Source organism: Emydura macquarii, unplaced genomic scaffold (genome assembly GCF_026122565.2).
Source record: "Emydura macquarii macquarii isolate MOO-44397 ecotype Brisbane River unplaced genomic scaffold, CSIRO-AGI_Emac_v2 contig_2473, whole genome shotgun sequence".
In the NCBI taxonomy this organism is placed as follows: domain Eukaryota; kingdom Metazoa; phylum Chordata; order Testudines; family Chelidae; genus Emydura; species Emydura macquarii.
Window position 1 is genome coordinate 870695 of NW_027132610.1, and position 20011 is coordinate 890705.

Sequence of the window (20011 nt, forward strand, 5' to 3'; positions counted from 1 at the left end):
GTAGTGGATGCATTCAGATTTGGAAGATTATTTTAGCAACTGTGAAGGCTAGAAACTTTAAATGGATATAAGCTTACATCGGTCAAAAATTGATGGTTTAGTGACCTCATCACCAAGGAACATATTGTGTTTATTACTATTCACAAGTCTTTTTCTGAGGGAGGCTGGGAGCAGTCTCAAAGCTTCAATCTTCTGTTACTTGAGGCAGGGAAGAGGGAGCAGAGGAGAGTTTCTGCTTTTGTACCCAAATACTCTCAGCAGCAAAAGATTGTGCCATACTGATGATGTCTTTCCTCAGAGCCAGCCATGAAAATTACAAAGATCTCATCAGTTTTCCTAGTGCTCAGACCCACAGGCCTGATGCTGCATTCCTCGGGCAAAACTCTTAATTCTCTCCAATGAGAGTTCTGTCTGCATATGGAGTATAGAACTGGGCCCTTAAATGGCAATGGAACTCAACACATTATTTTGGTAAACATTGTTCTTTTGGTCTGGAAATTTGTGACTAGTGAAGACATGGAAGACTGAGGGGAAGAGGATCAAAAATTAAGTGAGGTTGGCAAAAAGGAAGAGTGAGAAGACCTCCCTCTCTTTTTACAGTAGGTGGGAAAGGGTAGTCAGGGGAGGTGAAAGGGGGAGAGGTTTTTCACCCTCCTTCCTGGTATCATTGTGGTGTGTGTATAGGAGGACGTGAAATATATCAGATAACTAAAGGAATCAAGAATGTCAGTGTGGATTACTCAAGAGCAGCACCCAGCCATCCCTTCTGGAACAGCAGCTGAATGCAAGAAGGCTGTTAATATCTGAAGATGTTTGAGTCATTTAATAGAAGACTTCTTGTCATACCTGATGGGCTTACTTAGTGTGGATGAATTGAGTGCTGTACTAAATAATGCTAAAAAATGACTCCTGGTACTTTGAGCTTTTTTGAAAAAACTTGTGTGTTTTTTCTCTCCTGATATGGTGAGAAAGTTGTCAGATCTAACCTTACTAATGGACAGCTGCACACATGGGCTGCATATCTGTAACACAAAAGGTGTGGATACTCATTTATCAATAAAACCCCAAGCAGCTTTCATATTAGCTGTGTCGTCAGTCACAAGCAAAATAAACTTCCATGGACCCAATTCGTTGTTTGTTTTTAAACTGGTCAGCAATATATTGGGCTTTTGTGGTGGTGATCAATTGTGCATTGGAATGGGTAAAATGCTGATTGTGAAGTTGTCATGAATTGAAAACACCCCTTTTGCAAATAGCACTCTAGCCATCATAGAGGAGCTTGAGCAATAGGAGTGCCAACTTTTTTTATCCTCTTCGGCTTTTGGAAGACCTCCTTCAAGCTGTACTTTGTAAACTGGGTGCAGCTTGTGAAAAAATTCTAGCATATAAGGATTATAAACTACATGAAATGGTATATTGCTGGCATAAATACCTCTAGCGAATGTATGGTGAAGTTTGTGTTTCTGCTCATGGGACAGTCCATTGAAAAAACCTCTTAATACCAATTTATGGACATCTGAAGGCTTTCCAGGAATAAGGCGTTTTCATTGCTGAAGCAGATAGAGAAGGGTAAAATTCTTATTAGAAGCAATGGAATTAGCTTCACTTTCATTGCCATCTTCATCAAAAGACTCCATGCTTAGTGATGATGCTGTCAAAGATGAAGTAGGAGGAGAATGCACAGAAGAAAACAAATTTTGATGCAGAGTGGTTTTCCCTTTTTGTTTGAGTGCAATAATCTAACTTTGACATTAGGTTGATGCACATCACAAGAATTTAACAAGTGTTTCTCCTTTCTATGTACGTGTCACCCTCTCAGAAGAACAGATTTTGCACTTAGCTTTAATGGTTTTTCCATGTTCATGTTTAGTAAAAAATTTCCATACAAATTATTTGCACTTTTCCTGACTCTGATTTATGATGTGTCTGTTGTTAATGTCTCACTATTTCTGGAATGCTTTCTAGATTATGAAGTAAGAAGTCTCTCTCATATTTCAATCATCAGTAGCCACTCAGTTCCATTTCTAACTTATGCTGTTCCAGAAACTTCCAGCCAATCAAAATGTTTTTGGGCAGCTGGCCCCTCCTCTCTGAAGCAAATACAGTGGACTCTTAAGCAGCCTCGAGGAGGAATAGAGCAGGAAAGAAGGAGCCTCTACAGAGATGTGATGTGACCCCTTGCCTTCCATTAGCATAGAACTTTTCATAGTAGCAGTAAGGTTTGGCTGGGGATACATGAGGCCACTGGTGTTATGAACAGAATTTTTTTGAGGGGGAGGAATGGAGGTTTATTTACATGGTCAATTAATGTTGGATGTTTTCTGTGTTGAGTATGGGGGAGGTGTTGATGGGATGGCAAATAGGGACAGTTCAATGGCGTAACACTTTAAGGGACAGGTTTAATGGCTGTGTGTGTGTCTTTTATTTTTGTTAGGGGAAGAGGTTTAATGACTGTGAATTCTCCTCTTGCTCCCCCACTCTCTTCTGAGCCCTGATCAACACAACAAACTTATGTCGTATAACTGCTTCCTTGGGGGTGTGGAAAATCCACACCCCCTGACCAATGCAGTTATACTGACCAAACTTCGGTGTAGACCGTGCTATGTCGACAGGAGGGCTTCTCCCGTTGACATAGCTACTGCCTCTTGGGGAGGTGAAGTACCTAAGTCTTCACTAAGCACTATACTGGTGCAGCGCTGTACGTGTAGACAACCCTGAGTTAATTTTCTGTATGTTTTTCTAGTATTCAATTTAAATTAGATTGTAAACTCTTTGGGTAGAGGCCTTGTCTTTTAACTCGTTTAATGTGTTTTGTAAACTGCCATGTACATTTGTCATGGATTCAGTGGGTCTGGTCTGTGTTTCAGCCTGTAAGTGTCCCTTGGGAGTAACCCCTTTAATGTACTGAACTTCAAGGTCAACACAGTTCCACAGGGGCAGGACTGTGGCCTCCATGACTCTGAAGCTGGGCCTTCAGGTGCCAGCGGTCCCTGTCTCTTTCTGGGCTCCATGCAGTGAATCCAGACAAGCCAGACTTTTCTAGGAGACAGGCTTGTACAGTACCCACTCACATGCCGTGCTCTCAGCAAGTATTTGCAGTGACACCAGGCAGCATGTTCAAAACAAAGTAACAATTTATTAGTCACCTGGCATACAGAATCTGAAAGTCCTTAGGTTAGCATAGAGAAGCAAAGATTAAACATAGTCCATACTATCTAAAGCCATAGTTTCCTTGAGCTCTAGGAACCATTTTGTGGTACATCTGCACTACAAAATTAAGTCCACCTAAGTTATGACAACATACAGCTAACGCAGTAATTACATTGCTTTTGCATGTCAATACTATACTCCTTATGCCAGCGGTGTGCATCCTCACCAGGAGCAGGTGCATGGATTTAACTGTCAGGCCTTGAGTACAATACGCAGTTTTGTGGACAAAAGTCGGCTTTCTTCAACAAAACAGTGGAGGTGTACACACTGAAATGCTCCTCCTGCCAACATAACTCCCTGCTACGCCAACAAAATAAAACCACCTCGATGAGCGGTAAAGAGCTTTTCGCAACATAGAGCGACACACCATCAGTGTAGATACCGTGCTTGGTTATGTCATCCTAATTGGCCTGCAGGAGGTGTTTCATGATGCCGATCATGACCACTCTGGTCAGCAGTTTGAACTCTGCTGTCCTGAAGGTATGCAGGTATGCACCCCTTCCCTGTTTAAAAGCCTGGAAATTTTTGACATTCCTCTTCCGGTTTGCTTGGCGTGCACAGTTCACACAGCATCTTTCCAGCTGACCATGCCAGCTTTATGCATTAGATGCTTTCCCATGTGGAGTTACACTGGAGCTGTTGGGTCTGTTGGGAGAGGAGGCTGTGCAGTAGCAGCTTCGCACCAGCCATAGAAATTTTGATACCTACGGGCTGATTGCAAGTGGCATGCATGAGAAGAGGCACAAGAGGGATACTCAACAGTGTCGTGCTAAAATGAAGGACTTACCAGAAGGCAAGGAAGGCCAGCTGTCACTCTGGTGCAGCACCAAAGACGTGCTGCTTCTATAAGGAGCTGTACACTATCCTTGGCAGCCACCCCACCTTCACTGCCAAGAGCCCTGCATACTTTGGGGGGACTGGAAGCAGCGGTTTGTGGACTCAACCCAGACGAGGAAGTGGTGGACGAGGAAGTGGAGCTGGAGGACGATGTGGAGCACACAGCATGGTTGTCCAGTGGTACAGCAAATCAGGATCTCTTTTCTGCTCCAGAGGGGTCAAGCCAGTCCCAGGACTCCAGCTGTAGTGCACAGGATGTGCAGGGGAGCTCCAGTATAAGTGCTCATTTTGCTTTGATACGGTGAGAAGAGATTGAGCTCTCATGTACTTTGATATATGGTGCAGTAGGGATCAGGATAGAAATTAAGAACAGAACTTGTCCGTCTTTAATTCACAGCTCTGAGCTCACTCACAATACTCTGTTCACCTGGCATTGGCTACTGTCGGAAGACAGGATACTGGGCTAGATGGACCATTGATCTGACCAAATATGGCCATTCCTATGTTTTACTTTACTTTCTGCAGAGGTGCCCTTGAGGATTCACTCCTCCACACCAGTGGAGCAACCCCATCAGATAAGACGCAGTCCCAGGAGAAATAAGGAGGATGTGTTTTGCAAAGTGCCGTAATCAACAGATGCAGCATGGAGCAAAGCAAGAGCATAGAGGGAGACTCAGCATCAATGAGAGACTAAGGCTGGATAGCCAGGAAAGGACACAGGGGCAGGAACAGTTAAAGCTCCTGGAGGGCCAGAAAGAGATGTTGAAATCCCTCATTAACCTTCAGTCTGAGCACATCCGTTCCAGACTGTCCCTCCAGCCACTACAGAATTCCCGTCCTCCCCAACTCCCCCACTGCATTCCTTGAGTGTTCCTGGTCCCTCACCGTACCCTGTGCACTCCACACCTAGGGACTGGTTTCCCAGTGAAAGCTGGAGTTATACCCAGCTGTAAGAGCCCTAACTGCGAGAATCTTCCTTTTTGTCATATCCCCTGTTTGATAAAAAGTTTGTTTGATCTTGTTATTAAACTTGAATCTTTGAAATTAAATGAGTCTTTATTTGTGAAAAACATATTGCTCAGTTCTAACATTGAAACATAGTGGCTGTAGCTAGGAATATTTGCTCCTTGCAATTAGCACTCAGGAAGCAATCATTACAGGGGTAATTCAAGATTGCAAGTAAACATTGCCTGGCCGAATGCATCACATAAAGATGCATGCTGGGAATCATTGTCAAAATGCTCCTTCAAAGCCTCCCTGTTTCGAATAGCTTCCTGCTGTGCCCCTCTAATTGCCCTTGTATCTGGCTGCTCAAAATCAGCAGCTAGCCGATCAGCCTCAGTGTTCCATCCCTGGGGAAGCTTTTCCCCCTCCGATTCGCAAATATTATGGAGACTGCAGCTGGCTGCAGTGACCATGGGAATATTTTCCTTATTGAGGTCCAACCGTCCAGAAAGACAGAACCAGCGCCCTTTCAGTCATTCAGAGGCTCATTCAGTGGTCATTCGGCACTTTCTGGGCCTGTTGCTGAAGCACTCCTTGCTGATGTCCAGATTCCCAGTGTGATGCTTCATGCACCACCGGAGTAAGGGGTAAATACGGTCTCCAAGGATCACTGTGGGCATTTCCACATCCCCCCCCGCCATTGGAATCTTCTGTTCTGGAAAGCAAGTCCCAGCATGCAGCTTTCTATACAGTCCAGTGTTCCGAAAGATGCATGCATCATGCACCTTCCCTGACCAGCCTGCATTGATGTCAGTGAAATAGCCCAGCTGATCCACCAGCGGCTGCAAGACCAATGGAGAAGTAGCCTTTTCGGTTGATGTACTCCATCACAAGATGGGCTGGGGCCAAAATTTGGGATATGCGTTCCATCTATCACTTCTCCGTTAGAGAATCCCATTGCATCAAAGCTATCAATTATTTCCTGCACGTTACCAGGAGTCATAGTCCTTTGTAGCAGGAGGCAATTAATAGCCCTGCACACTTGCATCACGGCACCGCCCATGATGGACTTTCCAACTCCAAACTGATTTGTGACTGACCAGTAGCAGTCTGGAGTTGCCAGCTTCCACGACACTACAATCGCCACTCGCTTTTCCACAGTGAAGGCAGCTCTCATTCTGGTGTCTCTGCACTGCAGTGCTGGGGTGAGCTCAGCACACAGTTCCAGGAAGGTGGATTTGCACATTTGAAAGTTCTGCAGCCACTGCTCATCATCCCATACATGCATCACGATGCAATTGCACCACTCAGTGCTTGTTTCCTGAACCCAGTACCAATGGTCCACAGTGGCAAGCATGAATGCCAGCAGCGGTCTTTGAATTATTTGTCTCCATGGCAGATAGCAGGGCAAGCCTCACTGATTCACTCTGTCTCGAAGCTCCTGAAATACTGCGGGACTAGCCGCATTGTGTTTATAATGCTCATCACCACAGTTGTCAGCAGCGTGGGATCCATGCTGTCAGGCAGAGATGGTGGACATACAGTTTACAGAGGCTGTTGAAAAACAACGCGAAACAAAGTTGAAAGCCTGTGGAATGATGGGGTGGAAAGAAATGCATCACAGGACAGAGAGCACATCTTCATGATGTACCACAATCCATTCCCTGAGCTCCCGGCAGCAGAGGGTAGCAAGTTAAAATGTTGTTAGTGGAATTTTGTAAATTATATTTGAGTAAGTTGTAAATGATTCTATCTAACTGTTATGATCAGGCCGCCTGACAGCGATTCCGGGCCCCAGGTCCAGTCAATGGCCACTGCCCCCCTAGAAAAAGGGATGGCTGAGGTTTACAGCCATGGGTGGTGAGGGTAAAGCTTCCCGTCTCACCTCTTGCACCTGCAACCCTGCCCCCGCTCAACCCCAGGCTCTGCCTCCTCCCCGCTTGGCCTGCTCGCTGTCATATCCCTCCCTCTCGGTCTTCCTCCTCTCTTCCACAACCTCTTCGCCCCAGGTGGCGAGCAACAGCGAGGTGGGGCTGAGTGGGGAAGGGGCTTGTGGAAGAGTGGGAGGGGAAGGAGAGATGCAGCAAGCGGGGTGGAACAGGGTGGGGCCTAGGATGGAGTGAGGGTGGACCGGGGTGGGGTGATGGATGGAAGAGGCAGGGCAGGGAGCTAGCCTCCTTGAAGGGAAGTTATACCTGCCGCCCATGGCTAGGGTCCTTTTAAAATCGCCGGGCCCCTGGGCTATTCGCCTCTCTTCCGTCGTCGTGTCCCGTCTCCCTCCCTCCCTCCTCCCCCCCCCCCCCAGTCTCCTGTTGGGCCTGATTATGATTATAGACTAACACATAAGACCAGGTTGATAGCATGGGTCATTGTTTAAGTGGGTGTATTGTGACATCAGAGAGTTCAAAAGACCCCATGTCTGCAGCAATTCTCAGGCCACAGAATTTGCTGCAGAATCCAAGTTTGTATGCTTAAAAGAATGTTTCTATCCCATGGAATTGTTTTCTCTGGCAAAAGTGTGGGTCTGTGATCAGGCAAGATTACATGTACAGTAAATATCCTTTATTGTTTTTATATTTTTTCCCCCCAGTCTGTATTTTTGCTAGGGTTCATACATAGGGGTTGGATTTTTTTAAAGGCACTTGTGTGATATAAGAAGCCAGGGTCGCACTGACTTACGCTCCTAAATCCCTTAGATGCCTTTGAAAATCCGGATCTTCCAGCATAACGTGGTCATTTTGTATTGCACTGCTTGCAGATTCTGGTTGCCATGTTAATGTGTCTGGCCCTGGAGAACCACCCTCATGGAAGGGAGGGGGTCTTTTGGTATAGAGGTTGCTCCACTTTGCTATTTCCCCCACCCCCTCCTCCCCCCTCCCCCCTCCCCAGTCCCTTTTCCTGCTTCCAGTGTAGTGAGTGTAGTCTTAAAGTATTAACAAAACAAATACCATAAGAAGATGGCTTCCTGGATAGCTTAGAAGTCTAACAGACAGTAATTGGTTAAATGTGAGGGTAGGAAACCATGCTATGGGAACAAAATGTTCCTTTATTCAAATAAGAATGCAGTGCAGCAAAGACAGTCAGTCTAAGGAGGAACATTTATTACAATATCCAGAAATATTAAATGTTTTATGAAAGTGTGAATGTGCTTGGAGATACAGTATGGTTAATAATCAATCTTAATCTTTGCTAAAGAATTTTTGAGCTGGAAGTTCATAACTGTCATTTCCACTAAATGTTTTTAATCTTGAATAGTCTGGTTCTTAGAGAAAACACCATTCTGCATTTTTGCCTTGGTATGTATTTCATGATAATCAAAGAGATGGCTTTGCAAATAGTATCATGTGAAACTTCTCAGGAAACCTAGATTCCTCTGGCCACTTGGGTCTACAAGGAACAAAGGGCTGACTGTCGATAAATATTACAAAAATATACAGTTTATATTAATTTTTGACAGTGAAAGTTGTGTAAGCTCCTTAAGGCTGGGTGTCTTTGCATGTATTATATAGGGCCCAGCACAATGGAGCTCCAATTCTGATTGGGGCCTCTGGACACTATTATAATAACATTAGACAAAATTTGGTTAAATCTAGAGTTAGCTACAACTACATTTCACAGACTCTCAAACTGTGCCTTACAAAAACTTTAAACTTTTTTTTTTAGAATTTAGAAAATTGGAGAAATTCAAAATTAAAGTTGCATTTCATGAAGAAGTTCTTCCCTGTATTAAGACATTGGGAAGTAAAGGTTCATGTGGACATGGATGGTGTGAGTGCATATTTCCTCTAAAGAATGTTGGAATTAAAAACAAACGTTAGGAAACATCACTGAGCATTTAGAGTTCAAGTTGTACTTCTTAAGAGAGACAATTGATGTATAGCTTTTTCTAAAAATCACTCATTACATTTTATAAAACAAATTCTGGTATCATAGCATAATAAACTAACATCCATATTTCAAGTGATTTATAGAACAAAGTTCATAGTTCAGATTCAGAATAATTAAAATACATATGAAACATTCACAATTGGCCATTCTAATATAATAGAAAGCATGACCATCATGTATTCCAAATATAATGCAGAATTTCTATTGAATTTACAAATAAAGTTAGTATTCTTTTTACATTAAGATTGTGGTGGTAATATTTGCAGACTGCTGTAGGTGTACATGGCATTTTACAAAAACATTAAAGTTGCTGCCTTGAAAAACTTAGTTGAACTTGGATGTTGTAGATATGACCATTCAAATGGAAGGAAGTATGAGACACCTGTGAAGAGATCATAATATTTATTGAACTATAATCCATTGAAGACTCTAATTTTTAGATGTAATTTTAAATCACAAAATTAAGATTATTTTAGTTATTAAACACATTTTTAACTGTAAATTACTATAAATGTACTATTTGTAAAAATCTTAAATAAACCTACAGATTTGGAAAAAAATTTAACTTCTCTTACAGCTGTTTTATGAAGTGGATTATACCTTAACTCTTAAAATGTAGTTAGTTTTACTCAAAACTGAATGTTAATTTGTCTATTTAGCTTCTGTTTATGGTAATCCGTTACTTGAAGGAAAAGGAAGTATTAGAAAATGTGGAAGCTCTCAAACCATCCTGATTGATTTACAAGTTCATTTTTACTTGATCTGCATTTAAATTATGCTTTTTGTTTCTTTTTGCTTTAAAGAATAAAGGTTCACTTCAGTTTGAAGACAAATGGGATTTCATGCGCCCCATTGTTCTGAAGCTGTTACGCCAGGAATCTGTCACAAAACAGCAGTGGTTTGATCTGTTTTCGTAAGTGATTTTTTAAAACTTCCAGTTCTTGGGTAATAGGATGGAAATAAAACACAATATTGTTTGTAATGTGGAAGTCAGATTACAGCAAGGCCTTTAGAAATGGGTGCATTCACAAAATAAAACAGATGACAAGAACACTAGTTAATTCAGTTCCATTAAATAGTAATACTTGATTAGTTTTGTAGAGTTGGTGTTTTGCTGAGACACAAGCCTCCATAAATAGAACACAGAAAAAGCACAGCTTTCTTCTTGGTTTTTACAATTTTGTTCTACTTCAGCTGAAGATGATAGGCTTCTTTTGTACCCTCCCACAAGCCTTTCACTCTCTTTGGAAATGGGGACTAGATATTTTGTAGAGCTTTGATAGTAAAGTCTGCATATATGACCAGTCATTTCATACAGTGTTACTCTGATGATAAATGTATATGATTTTACAACAAGTGGTTTAGCTGTAAGCTGACGGAAACGTGTCTTTCAAAAGTAAAATGCTTTTCAAAAGTAAAATAGTTTCCGTGATCTAATTGGAGTAATTGTATGCTTTTAAAAATAACCCGTGTAAGATTACGAGAGTTCGGTGGCACTTTAAAGACTAACAGATTTAATATTTGGAGACATAAGCTTTCGAGAGGCTAGCTCTCTTCTTCAGATGCAGTAATACAAAAATAGGTAACACAGAGTTAAGATTTTTTCCCTGACACTGATTGCAGCATTATACTTCTTCTTTTTTTTTTTTAATTAGAGTTGTTTTACTACAATACAAGGAATAGATTGTAAACTTTCATGATATAAACCAGGCCATCTCTGCTTTGTCAGCTGAAATTAGAAATGACTTGTGCATAGATCAAAAATGAAGATTGATCTTGGGGATGCCCTGTCTTAACTGCAAAGTTCTAAAGTTGTTAGTTTCGACAGGGATATCTTCCACCAGCTCCTGCAGTGGAACATAAGAATCTTCTGACATTCCAGCTACTGGTTCCTTTCTGTCCCGGATCAGAGAAGAATGTGGTCTCAAATGGAGAAAAGTTGCACTGGTTTAATTTTAATTGGCTTTTAAATTAATATAGTTAAACTCTCTGCTTAGACACTCAGGTTGAAAAAAAGCCACTTCTCTAAAGAAATGTCTATACAGGGGTTTGCACCAGTGTAACTATTGGTGTAAATCCACACGTTAGATTATACAAATACAACTTTCCCATGTGGAAAGGCCCTACTATCTCAAAAAGTAGTAATGAATCAAATGAATGATTGACACACCATGTTTTGTGTGACCTGTGATGATGTAACTGAGGGCATAATTTGCCTGCAGAATCTTTATTGTTAGTGGTGAGAAGGAAGGAGCCCAACTTGACTCTTAAAGGCCAGGTTGAGTTTGCTGAACTGGCAGTTGGAAAAAACATTATTTTATGTTCATGTGTTTTATGTTCAAATATGTTATGGAATTAGTGATGTAATAGTTCCATTTTTGGTTCCTTTTCCAGAGTAGAACCACACTTTAAAAAGCCACCCATGTCATGGAATATTTCTTGACTATACTGACAAAAGTACCTTCTGAGGTTCCTGATACCTCTAACTCAAGTTTCTTACAAGGAAGATCAGTTTCCTGATAATAGTGACTTCAGCTTTCTGAATGAGTGAGCTTCAAGCTGTAGAAAAGGGATTAAAAAACTTTTCACAGTTGGGACCACATCTTAATAGAGTATTTCTTAAAAACCTCCCCTCCTGTTTAGGATTGGTCAGTGTCACTCTGGCAATGACAGCAATTGCTTCTAGGTAAAAGTAAAGTAAGAAACGTATTTAGACATTTTCAATAAAGTAAGTGTTCCTGTCCTTTTTGAAACAAGATAAACCTCCATTTGTTCTTAATTTAACGCCCACTTCCTTCCCATCTATTCTATTCCCCTCACCTCCTATGATTCTATCACTCGGTCCCCTTCTTTCTTACTGTCTGGTTCTTTTCTCCCGTTATATGCTTCCCTACCCCCTGTTTCTTTTTCCCAGAGTCCTTGCATGTGTTAATGAGCTCCCTGCTACCCCAGTTCCATCCAACTCACAGCTGTCCTTTCCCTGCTGCCTTGAAAGTATTTCTTAGCTACTTGTTTACCTTCTCCTTTACTTCTCTGGAAGTTCTGTTTCTGGAGTGTGGGGGCACTAGTTCCATTGGCAGCTCTTGGGTTCATATGGTGGCTGGCAGCTGTAATCCCTAAGCATATTCTCTTCATATATAGAAATGGCTTCTATTAGAGATTTGCTTCTTTTTTGTTTCCAGTTGCTTCTTTAGATGTCTAGGCTCCTTGCAATAAAGAGCCTGGATGTGTGCAGAAGCACTGGAAGTGAGGCCCCAGTACCTGCTGCCTGGTCACCAATGACATGTGAGCCACAGTTTGAGAACTGTTGATCTAGAGAGAGATACATCTTGTACCAACTCTAGACTCCTTCAGAAGGTGGTGATAGTCCCATCTTAATCAGTCAATTACTCTGCTGATGTTTTCCCCATGCCTGCACGCGCTCCTGTTTATTCCTTCAGAAATTTCATGTCAAAAGACCAACTAAAACTTTCTTAAAAACAGTCTAGCTGTTTGTTTTGATACTAAATGCGTATGTTTTGCTGTTTCCAAAAGAACCATATATAAAATGTCAGAGTGAATCTGTTATACTGCAGCATGCTTGTGCTTTAAAACTTGTGATGACCTCTTCTTGTCAAGTCTGCTACATTAGCAAGCTTCTAATCTGTTGCCATCCAAGAGATTTGCAAGACAGTCCTGTGGAGTTCTTTGAATGCATTCACTAAATGGTAGGATATTGCTTAGATTTGGTCTCTAGACATGAATTAAGACTTGATCTGTTAGTGTTATAAAGTTCTTTCTCAAAAGAGGTTTTGACCAACCATTTCTTAAAATATTCTCCAAATAAAGTGAAATTACATTCTCTTCCTGTTTTGAGAGGTATATTTCTCGCTACATAAAATCTCTTGGTTAGAGCCCCAAAATTGCCTGCTTTCCCATTCATAGACTAGACTGCATTTTACTCTCTGTACTGTGCCCAGCACAATGGGTCCTCAGTCCTGATTGGGGCCTCTAGGACTAAGGTAATAGGATTCTGCTTGTTTAGACTAGTAGCTTTAGAATGTGAAGTTCCCACTGTGGTGTGCAAAGAAACAGACTTGAGTGTTGGTACTAATGTGGTGAATATCTTCAGAAAGTAATATGAGAGTGAGTAGGTCTTTTCTTTGTCTGGCTGTCTTTTTTTTTTTTTTTCATGAAGATAACTTAAATGGTGGAAATTTGAAAGTTCATGCATAGCATAGATTAGTTATCATTGAGTTTATGCCTTTAAATGTTTAGTTTGGATAACCTTAAGTAGGGGCATGTTAAAATGTTGTTTTGGAGAATGCACTCCAAATGAGAAGACATCAAGTTCACAGATGTAGTTCCCAGTCTTGCAACCATCTCCACACAAGTGGACAAGGGAATCTCATTAAAGGCATTGGGTTTCCATGTAGGCATAAACGTCTGCCTGTGTTGATCCTATTGCAGGACTGGAACCTTAGTGTTCATGCTGTTGCAGCTGTTTATCTGTGCATACCAAATGATAGTTTTTCACTATTTAGAGAAGCTGAGGAGGCCACTTTGCTTGTTGGGAGTGGCAGACAACTTTTTAGTTGAGGACAGAGTCAGGAGATCTAGGTTCATTTCCTGGCTTTGCCACAGATTTACTGCATGACTTTGGCCATGTCGTTTAAACCTGCTGGGACTCCATTTTCATATCAGTAAAATGCGGCTATTTCCCTACCTCGCAGTGACACTTTATGAACATTAACAATGACAAAGTATTATTGCAGTTCCTGACTTTATAATGCTTGACTGTCAAACTTCAGTGTTACATCTAATATAATTAAGGCATCATTTTGGGTTTATGAATTTCATTTTCAGGGTTTATTTTTAGCAATTTTATGAGTTTGTCAATAATTGGGGAGGTTGGGGGCTTTCCCTTTATATATACTGCTCATTAGTGGTATATACCATAATGAGTAATCTCTCTGTATTGTTTCCTAGTGGACTTTAACATAGTACTATTTCAAAAGCGCAACATTGAAGTGCACTAGGGAATCTTTAGTGCTTACTAGAAGGCCTACACTGAGCAATAAATATGCAACACTGTTAGTACTTTAGAAATCATATCCCCATAGACTTCATTGCAGTTCTGTGTAGACAAGCTCTCAAATACAAGTACTCATTTCTGGTGTTTTTTGGATAAACACCTATTTATGTTTGTATGTATTGGGGTGTGTATCAGATAAAACCTAAAATCAGGAGTTCTAAGTGTTGTATACATGCCAAAATAGTGTATGAAGGGCTTTTTAAAAAAGAGGAGGGCATGTGCCCTCATTCAGTCACTGTATTGGTGGGCTTTCAGTTTTAGTGTGTAGAATGTACACATGCTTCCTTTGGGGAACTACTTAAATTATGACTGTTTAGACTTCGTAAATTTCTGCATTAAATTCTAAGTGTTGTTCTTACTGAAAGATGTATAAACTATTTTCTAGGGATGTGCATGCAGTTTGCTTGTGGGATGATAAAGGTCCAGCAAAAATCCATCAGGCTTTGAAAGAAGACATCCTTGATTTTATTAAACAAGCACAGGCAGTAAGTTCTCAACCTTCTATAATTTACACTGACATTTAAAAAAATAAAAGTATAACTGTAAACCTCTTTGCATCTCAAACATGATTTGTTCCAGTAATTTCTAACACAATGAAAAATTGCCTTCTAGGCATTAGTATACCTTGTTTTGAATGTCACAACTGTACTGAAAACTTTTTATTAACAGAATAATTTTATCCTGAGTGTTTGTTAGCTAAACAGGTTACTGTTCTTGGGGATAAAGAGGTAATGATTGTTATACACCATGCAGGAGAGTTGTCCATTATTTTTGTTCATCCAGTATTTATTGGGTGGTCTCCTTGGAAGTATTCCTTCATTCACTTGTCCCTTTGACTTATAAATAAAAGCACTTACTGCTGAAACTTTGACTTGATGCAGAGTTAAGCATCAAAGCGGTTTCTTTTGTATGATCAGAAAAAGATGGAAAAAGAACAATAAAAACCCCTTTCTAATTATGGTTTATATTGCCTAGAAAATTCATTTTGGAGGGATGTGATCTGCAAGCTGTCTATTTGCTATGGAAATAGCTAGAATAAGTTTAGCCATCAGTGAAGAGAACTTTAATGCCTATCAAAGCAGATGAAGAGATCAGATCTAAGATATTTTAAATATATTTTTTTTAAATTACAAATATTTGTTTTATTGTTAGCTATCAGATTGGTAAAGCCAGAATTTGTGTTCTATAAGAAAATGATGTCTGGAAATAAAGATTAACTCTTAAAAGCAAGGAAGTTCTTTAATTGTTTTAGCTGGCTTCAATACTAGAATAGTATATTCATGGTTTTGCTTAAGAAAATGTCAAATGTAGAGTCTTCCGACAGAACATTATTGGGTTACCAGCTGGACAAGCTTTATAGGCCATTTGTATTTCAGCGGCTTTGGTCTTCCCTTGACTTGACACCTGTGAGTTTATTTTGTGAGTTTATTCTAGATTAAAATACATATGAAATAGTGTTGTAGTATGTTCATAAGAGAGCTTTTATAGAGAGTGAAAGATGTGCAAAGAAAGGAAGTTTGGAAAGGAAAAATAAATCTAAATGGTGTTCCTACAAACTCATTAACACCAGAAAGGGCTTTTTACTCAAACCAAGACCTTTCTTATCTAGGCCCAGGTACAGCAGTCTATCCCTATCTGGCAAGGTTCTTCCACGTGCTGAGGTCCCATTGACTTAAGCACATGCGTAAGTGTGTTGTCGAATTGGGACCATACGCATAATCTGTACTAGTTGCTGTTTTTGTAAGCTTATGTTTATGCAATGTCTAACACATGAAGACTAAGTAGGTTGTCATCTGTAAGTGCTAGTGCAACATAAATGTTAAAAGTTCAGATGTCTAAAGCCAAATCAGTAGATCATATTGAATTAAACTTTCTACTGCATATAAGGTATAAAATAGACCTTGTAAAACTTTCCTGCATAGACTGGCTATCCTGATATAACTCCCATGTGAACACTTATTCTGGTGTCAGAATAAGTAAAACCAGGAAAAGCCAATCCTCTTCACAGGTAACATAACCTAACATAAAAAAGCCACTCTTATACCAGAATAAGAGTGGTTACATGGGGAATTATATCTTTTTTAAATTCAAATCTTAGGTTATACCAAAAATACTTTTACCATGTAGACAGAGCCATATGTTGCTTTTACATAAACTTGTTTACAAACTTGTTTTTTCTTCCAGAGAGTACTGAGTCATCAAGATGATACTGCTTTACTAAAAGCATACATAGTAGAATGGCGCAAATTCTTTACACAGTGTGATATCTTGCCCAAACCATTTTGTCAACTAGAAATTACTTTAATGGGTAAGCAGGGCAGCAACAAGAAATCCAATGTAGAAGACAGCATTGTTCGAAAGGTAAATGATGCTTTCTCATCAGAGTTTTGTAAAAGAACATAAAAGATTTAGTTTGTTATACTATTGATCATTCCACAGCTGAAGGATGAAATTGCACTAACCTTACAGTATTGGAGTATTACTTTAAGTCACCTTGCAACTTTTGCTTCTTTTCCCATAGTTTTCCTCTTCCATTTATTGAAGATTGCCCTAATTCTGACAGTTTCCTTCATCAGTTCAGAGCAACTCCCTGTGTTTAAAAAAATTTACAAAAAATGGTTCTTTCTTGCTCCCTTTGCAGCCTGAAGTGCAGGAGGTCAATGGGCTTACATTTACTGGCCCATTAAGGAGTAGTAATGTATACTTTTAAATGGCATGAACTTGCTGTGCTGCTCAGATAAAAAAACTATACAGAATTTCAAAAGGCAGCTGATCTGGCAATCAAATGGAGGAGATCATTAGTGTAAAGTAGCAGAGATTGAGGCACTCATCTGCTTTTTTTTTGCTGCTCAAGATAATGATAATCATGTTTTCTAAGCATCTATTCATTTGGTTCCCTGAAATTCCTATTAATTTTTTTTGCAATTTAAAAAGTTTGCTGAGATGGATAGCTAATGATACTGAAAAACAGTCTTTGCTGAGAAAAGAAACACATCTTCCTCATCTTGTAAGTAGGAAGACTGCTTTTTGGAGTGCTTGAATTATGATCAGTCATTTTTAGGGCTCTAAAATGCACCATTTTGTTTTGAGTAGCAACCAAAAAATGGCACTATTCTGTGCCTTTTAAATTAAATTTTGTTTCACTAAAATCTCAGATAAGTGGTATACCTACTGTATATTGTATCATTACTACAAATTCTTTAGAGCTGGTTGTTAGGACAATGTGATGAGCTCGCGTTGAGGTCTCTAGCTTTGCTGGCTTCCAGGCGTTAAAACATGAGCATTTATTCATTTTGAGTGCAAGGTTCCTCTCCATTTCCAAGGGTGACTGTCACAGTGGCATGTTAAAGCTCATAAGTTGTTCTTGTATGAATCCTTGTACATCAAAATACAAAGTTAAGTATTTCACCTACCTACTCTTAGGTGAAATTTTAAAAAAGAACTGTAATGAACACATTTTACTCTCTGTTTTGACATCTTTCATATTTAAAAGGAAATTTAAAATGGAGAGCTAACCTGAAGAAGCACAACTTAAGAAAAGTCTGTCTTTATTTTAATGACTTTCAAAGGTACCTGTTGTCTTCTGAGCATTAATTCAGTTCCAACACGTCTGACTCTAGCATGTTTAAAAACAAAACACTGAACTTAAGTCAGGGCAGAGTTTGATTCCAGGGAGAGGCTCAGGCTAAAGGCTGTCTTTATGTTCCTTAACTTTTCCAAACACTCATCTGTATTTCATTAGATACCCACTATATAAAATTATATGATGCACAGAAATGAAGAGAGAGTGTATGGAATTTTTAATCTTTTACCAAACTTGCCAAAAAATTAGGCTCCTAGAGATCACTGTTGGAATCATTGAAAGATGAGTCTGTTTACAATCATTCTTCAAAAACAAAGTTGATTCAATACCCTTTACACTGATGACAGTGAAAAACAAAACTGGAACCTCAGGTAAACAGTTGGTGCACTTAAAAACTTGAGACCTTAGCAATTAATATAAAGCACAGAGATACTGTACATTTTTAAAAAGCAAATAAAAATGTTATGAGGAGGACAGAAAAAGGCACAAACAAAGCCAGAACTTAAAATATCAAATTTTAGGCATTCTGCATCGCAGAAAGAAGAGAACCAGGATTTATAAGAAAAAAATGTCTCTAATAACCCGAATTTAAAAGATGATTAATATGCAATTTACATATATGCTTCATAATTGTAGAATTATTGAACAGTTGGCAGTGCTTTGGCTGTATACAAATATGACTTCAACCAGTGAGCTTTCAGTGTTGTTCAGATGCAACACATTGGATCTGACCTTGGAGTGTGGCAAAAAAATCTTAGAGGTCTTGGTGCCTAGCAGAACCAAATGAAGGGACAGTCACTCAATAAAAATGTAGTGAGACCCTTATATAGCGATAACTCTTTTTAAATGTAGACTATAGCATTAACTAAAACTGCTCGTTGCAATATCTAGGTAACTCATTGATTATTTTACATTGTACTCACAGAAACAAGTGATCATGCAGCATTGGATGTAATAGCTCAATCTAACTGTCATGAAAACCTAAGGCAATCCAACAATGATTTACTTTTTTAACATAATCTTTGCTTACTTAGTAATTGCTATTTTATCTTAATTTTCTATGTAAGTCTTTTGGGTCTGCCAACTGCTGAACCCTATTTGACTTTTAGCTCCAAAGTTAACCCCTTTGTATTGGGAGTCCTGTCACGTCCTTTAGTATACCTATGCGTAGTAGGGAACTTCTAGTGCACGTCAGTAGGGTCCACATAGACAATTAGTGCATGGCATGCTTGAGTGCTCCGGATTTAAGTCTCAGCTTGCTGTGCAGTAAGTGCTTTTGTAGACATGTCTTTAATTTGAAGTTTTGCCTATCCTTTTCTGACTGACATTTTTTTCTTCCTTGTTGTTTAGCTCATGCTAGATACGTGGAATGAGTCCATATTTTCAAATATAAAGAATCGACTTCAGGACAGTGCAATGAAGCTGGTCCATGCTGAAAGACTAGGAGAAGCTTTTGACTCTCAACTTGTTATTGGAGTTAGAGAATCATATGGTATGTCTTGTACAGTGTGATATCAACTGCATCTTCCTTTCTAGTTTGCACACTTTTGTAACATACCTTCACCTAGAAGTTGATAAAAGGGATATGGTTGGAATGATCATCACAGTGTTTTTATGTCGATTTTCAGCACTTGTCAATGGCTAGTAAGAAATTTTCACTGGCCAATGAGGAATCTGCTTACCAATTTCTGCAAAATTAAAACTTGCTTTTTAAAGAAGTTAGTTTTAGCCCTTATTGTTGCAAAGAGGAGACCTCTCTGAATATGACACCTGGCAGTGCAGTCCCAGTCCCTGGCAGTGCAGGGTCCTGAGTTCGGACTCCAGCAATGAAACAGACCCACATGTCTGAGTTGGTTGGCACAGGCCAGCTGCGACATTTTCTTTGCTGTGTAGGCATATCCTCAGTATCTTCAAAAGAAAAATTTAGCAAGAGAAATCATTGTTTTTTAATCACATTCAGAACATTGAAAACTAGAGTAAGAGCTAACTTTTTCTCTTTACAGTTAACCTTTGCTCTAATCCTGAAGATAAACTTCAAATTTATCGGGATAACTTTGAGAAGGCATATTTGGATTCAACAGAGAGATTTTATAGAACCCAGGCCCCCTCTTATTTACAACAAAATGGTGTACAGAATTATATGAAATATGTAAGTAAAAAGATAGTCATATGATGACAACTGGTCTTTTGTTGTTAGTACTTAAAATGATTGCTGTTCTGCTTCTGCACAGGCAGATGCTAAATTAAAGGAAGAGGAGAAAAGAGCACTAAGGTATCTAGAAACGAGACGCGAATGTAACTCTGTAGAAGCGGTAAGTATAAAAAGTTAATTGTATATGTAGTAAAACTGTGCTTTATTTCAATAGTAGTAAAGAGTTCTGATGTCAGTTTTGATCATAATTTGTCTTGCATTTTTATTATAACATCTAATTGTAGTCAGAAGATATAAGCCTCTATAAGCCTTAATTTAGTTA

General features: G+C 39.5%; 1 protein-coding gene across 3 annotated transcripts in view; it reads left to right on the plus strand.

Moving 5' to 3' along the window:
* The window catches only part of CUL5 (cullin 5), a 62519-nt gene that overhangs the window by 10496 nt on the left and 32012 nt on the right, over positions 1–20011 (plus strand). For all 3 annotated transcript variants that reach the window (XM_067562805.1, XM_067562803.1, XM_067562804.1), the window contains exons 2-7: positions 9684–9793; positions 14340–14439; positions 16139–16315; positions 18888–19029; positions 19541–19686; positions 19769–19849. In XM_067562805.1, the coding sequence (XP_067418906.1) occupies positions 9684–9793; positions 14340–14439; positions 16139–16315; positions 18888–19029; positions 19541–19686; positions 19769–19849 (756 nt within the window). The remainder of the gene's footprint in view (positions 1–9683; positions 9794–14339; positions 14440–16138; positions 16316–18887; positions 19030–19540; positions 19687–19768; positions 19850–20011) is intronic.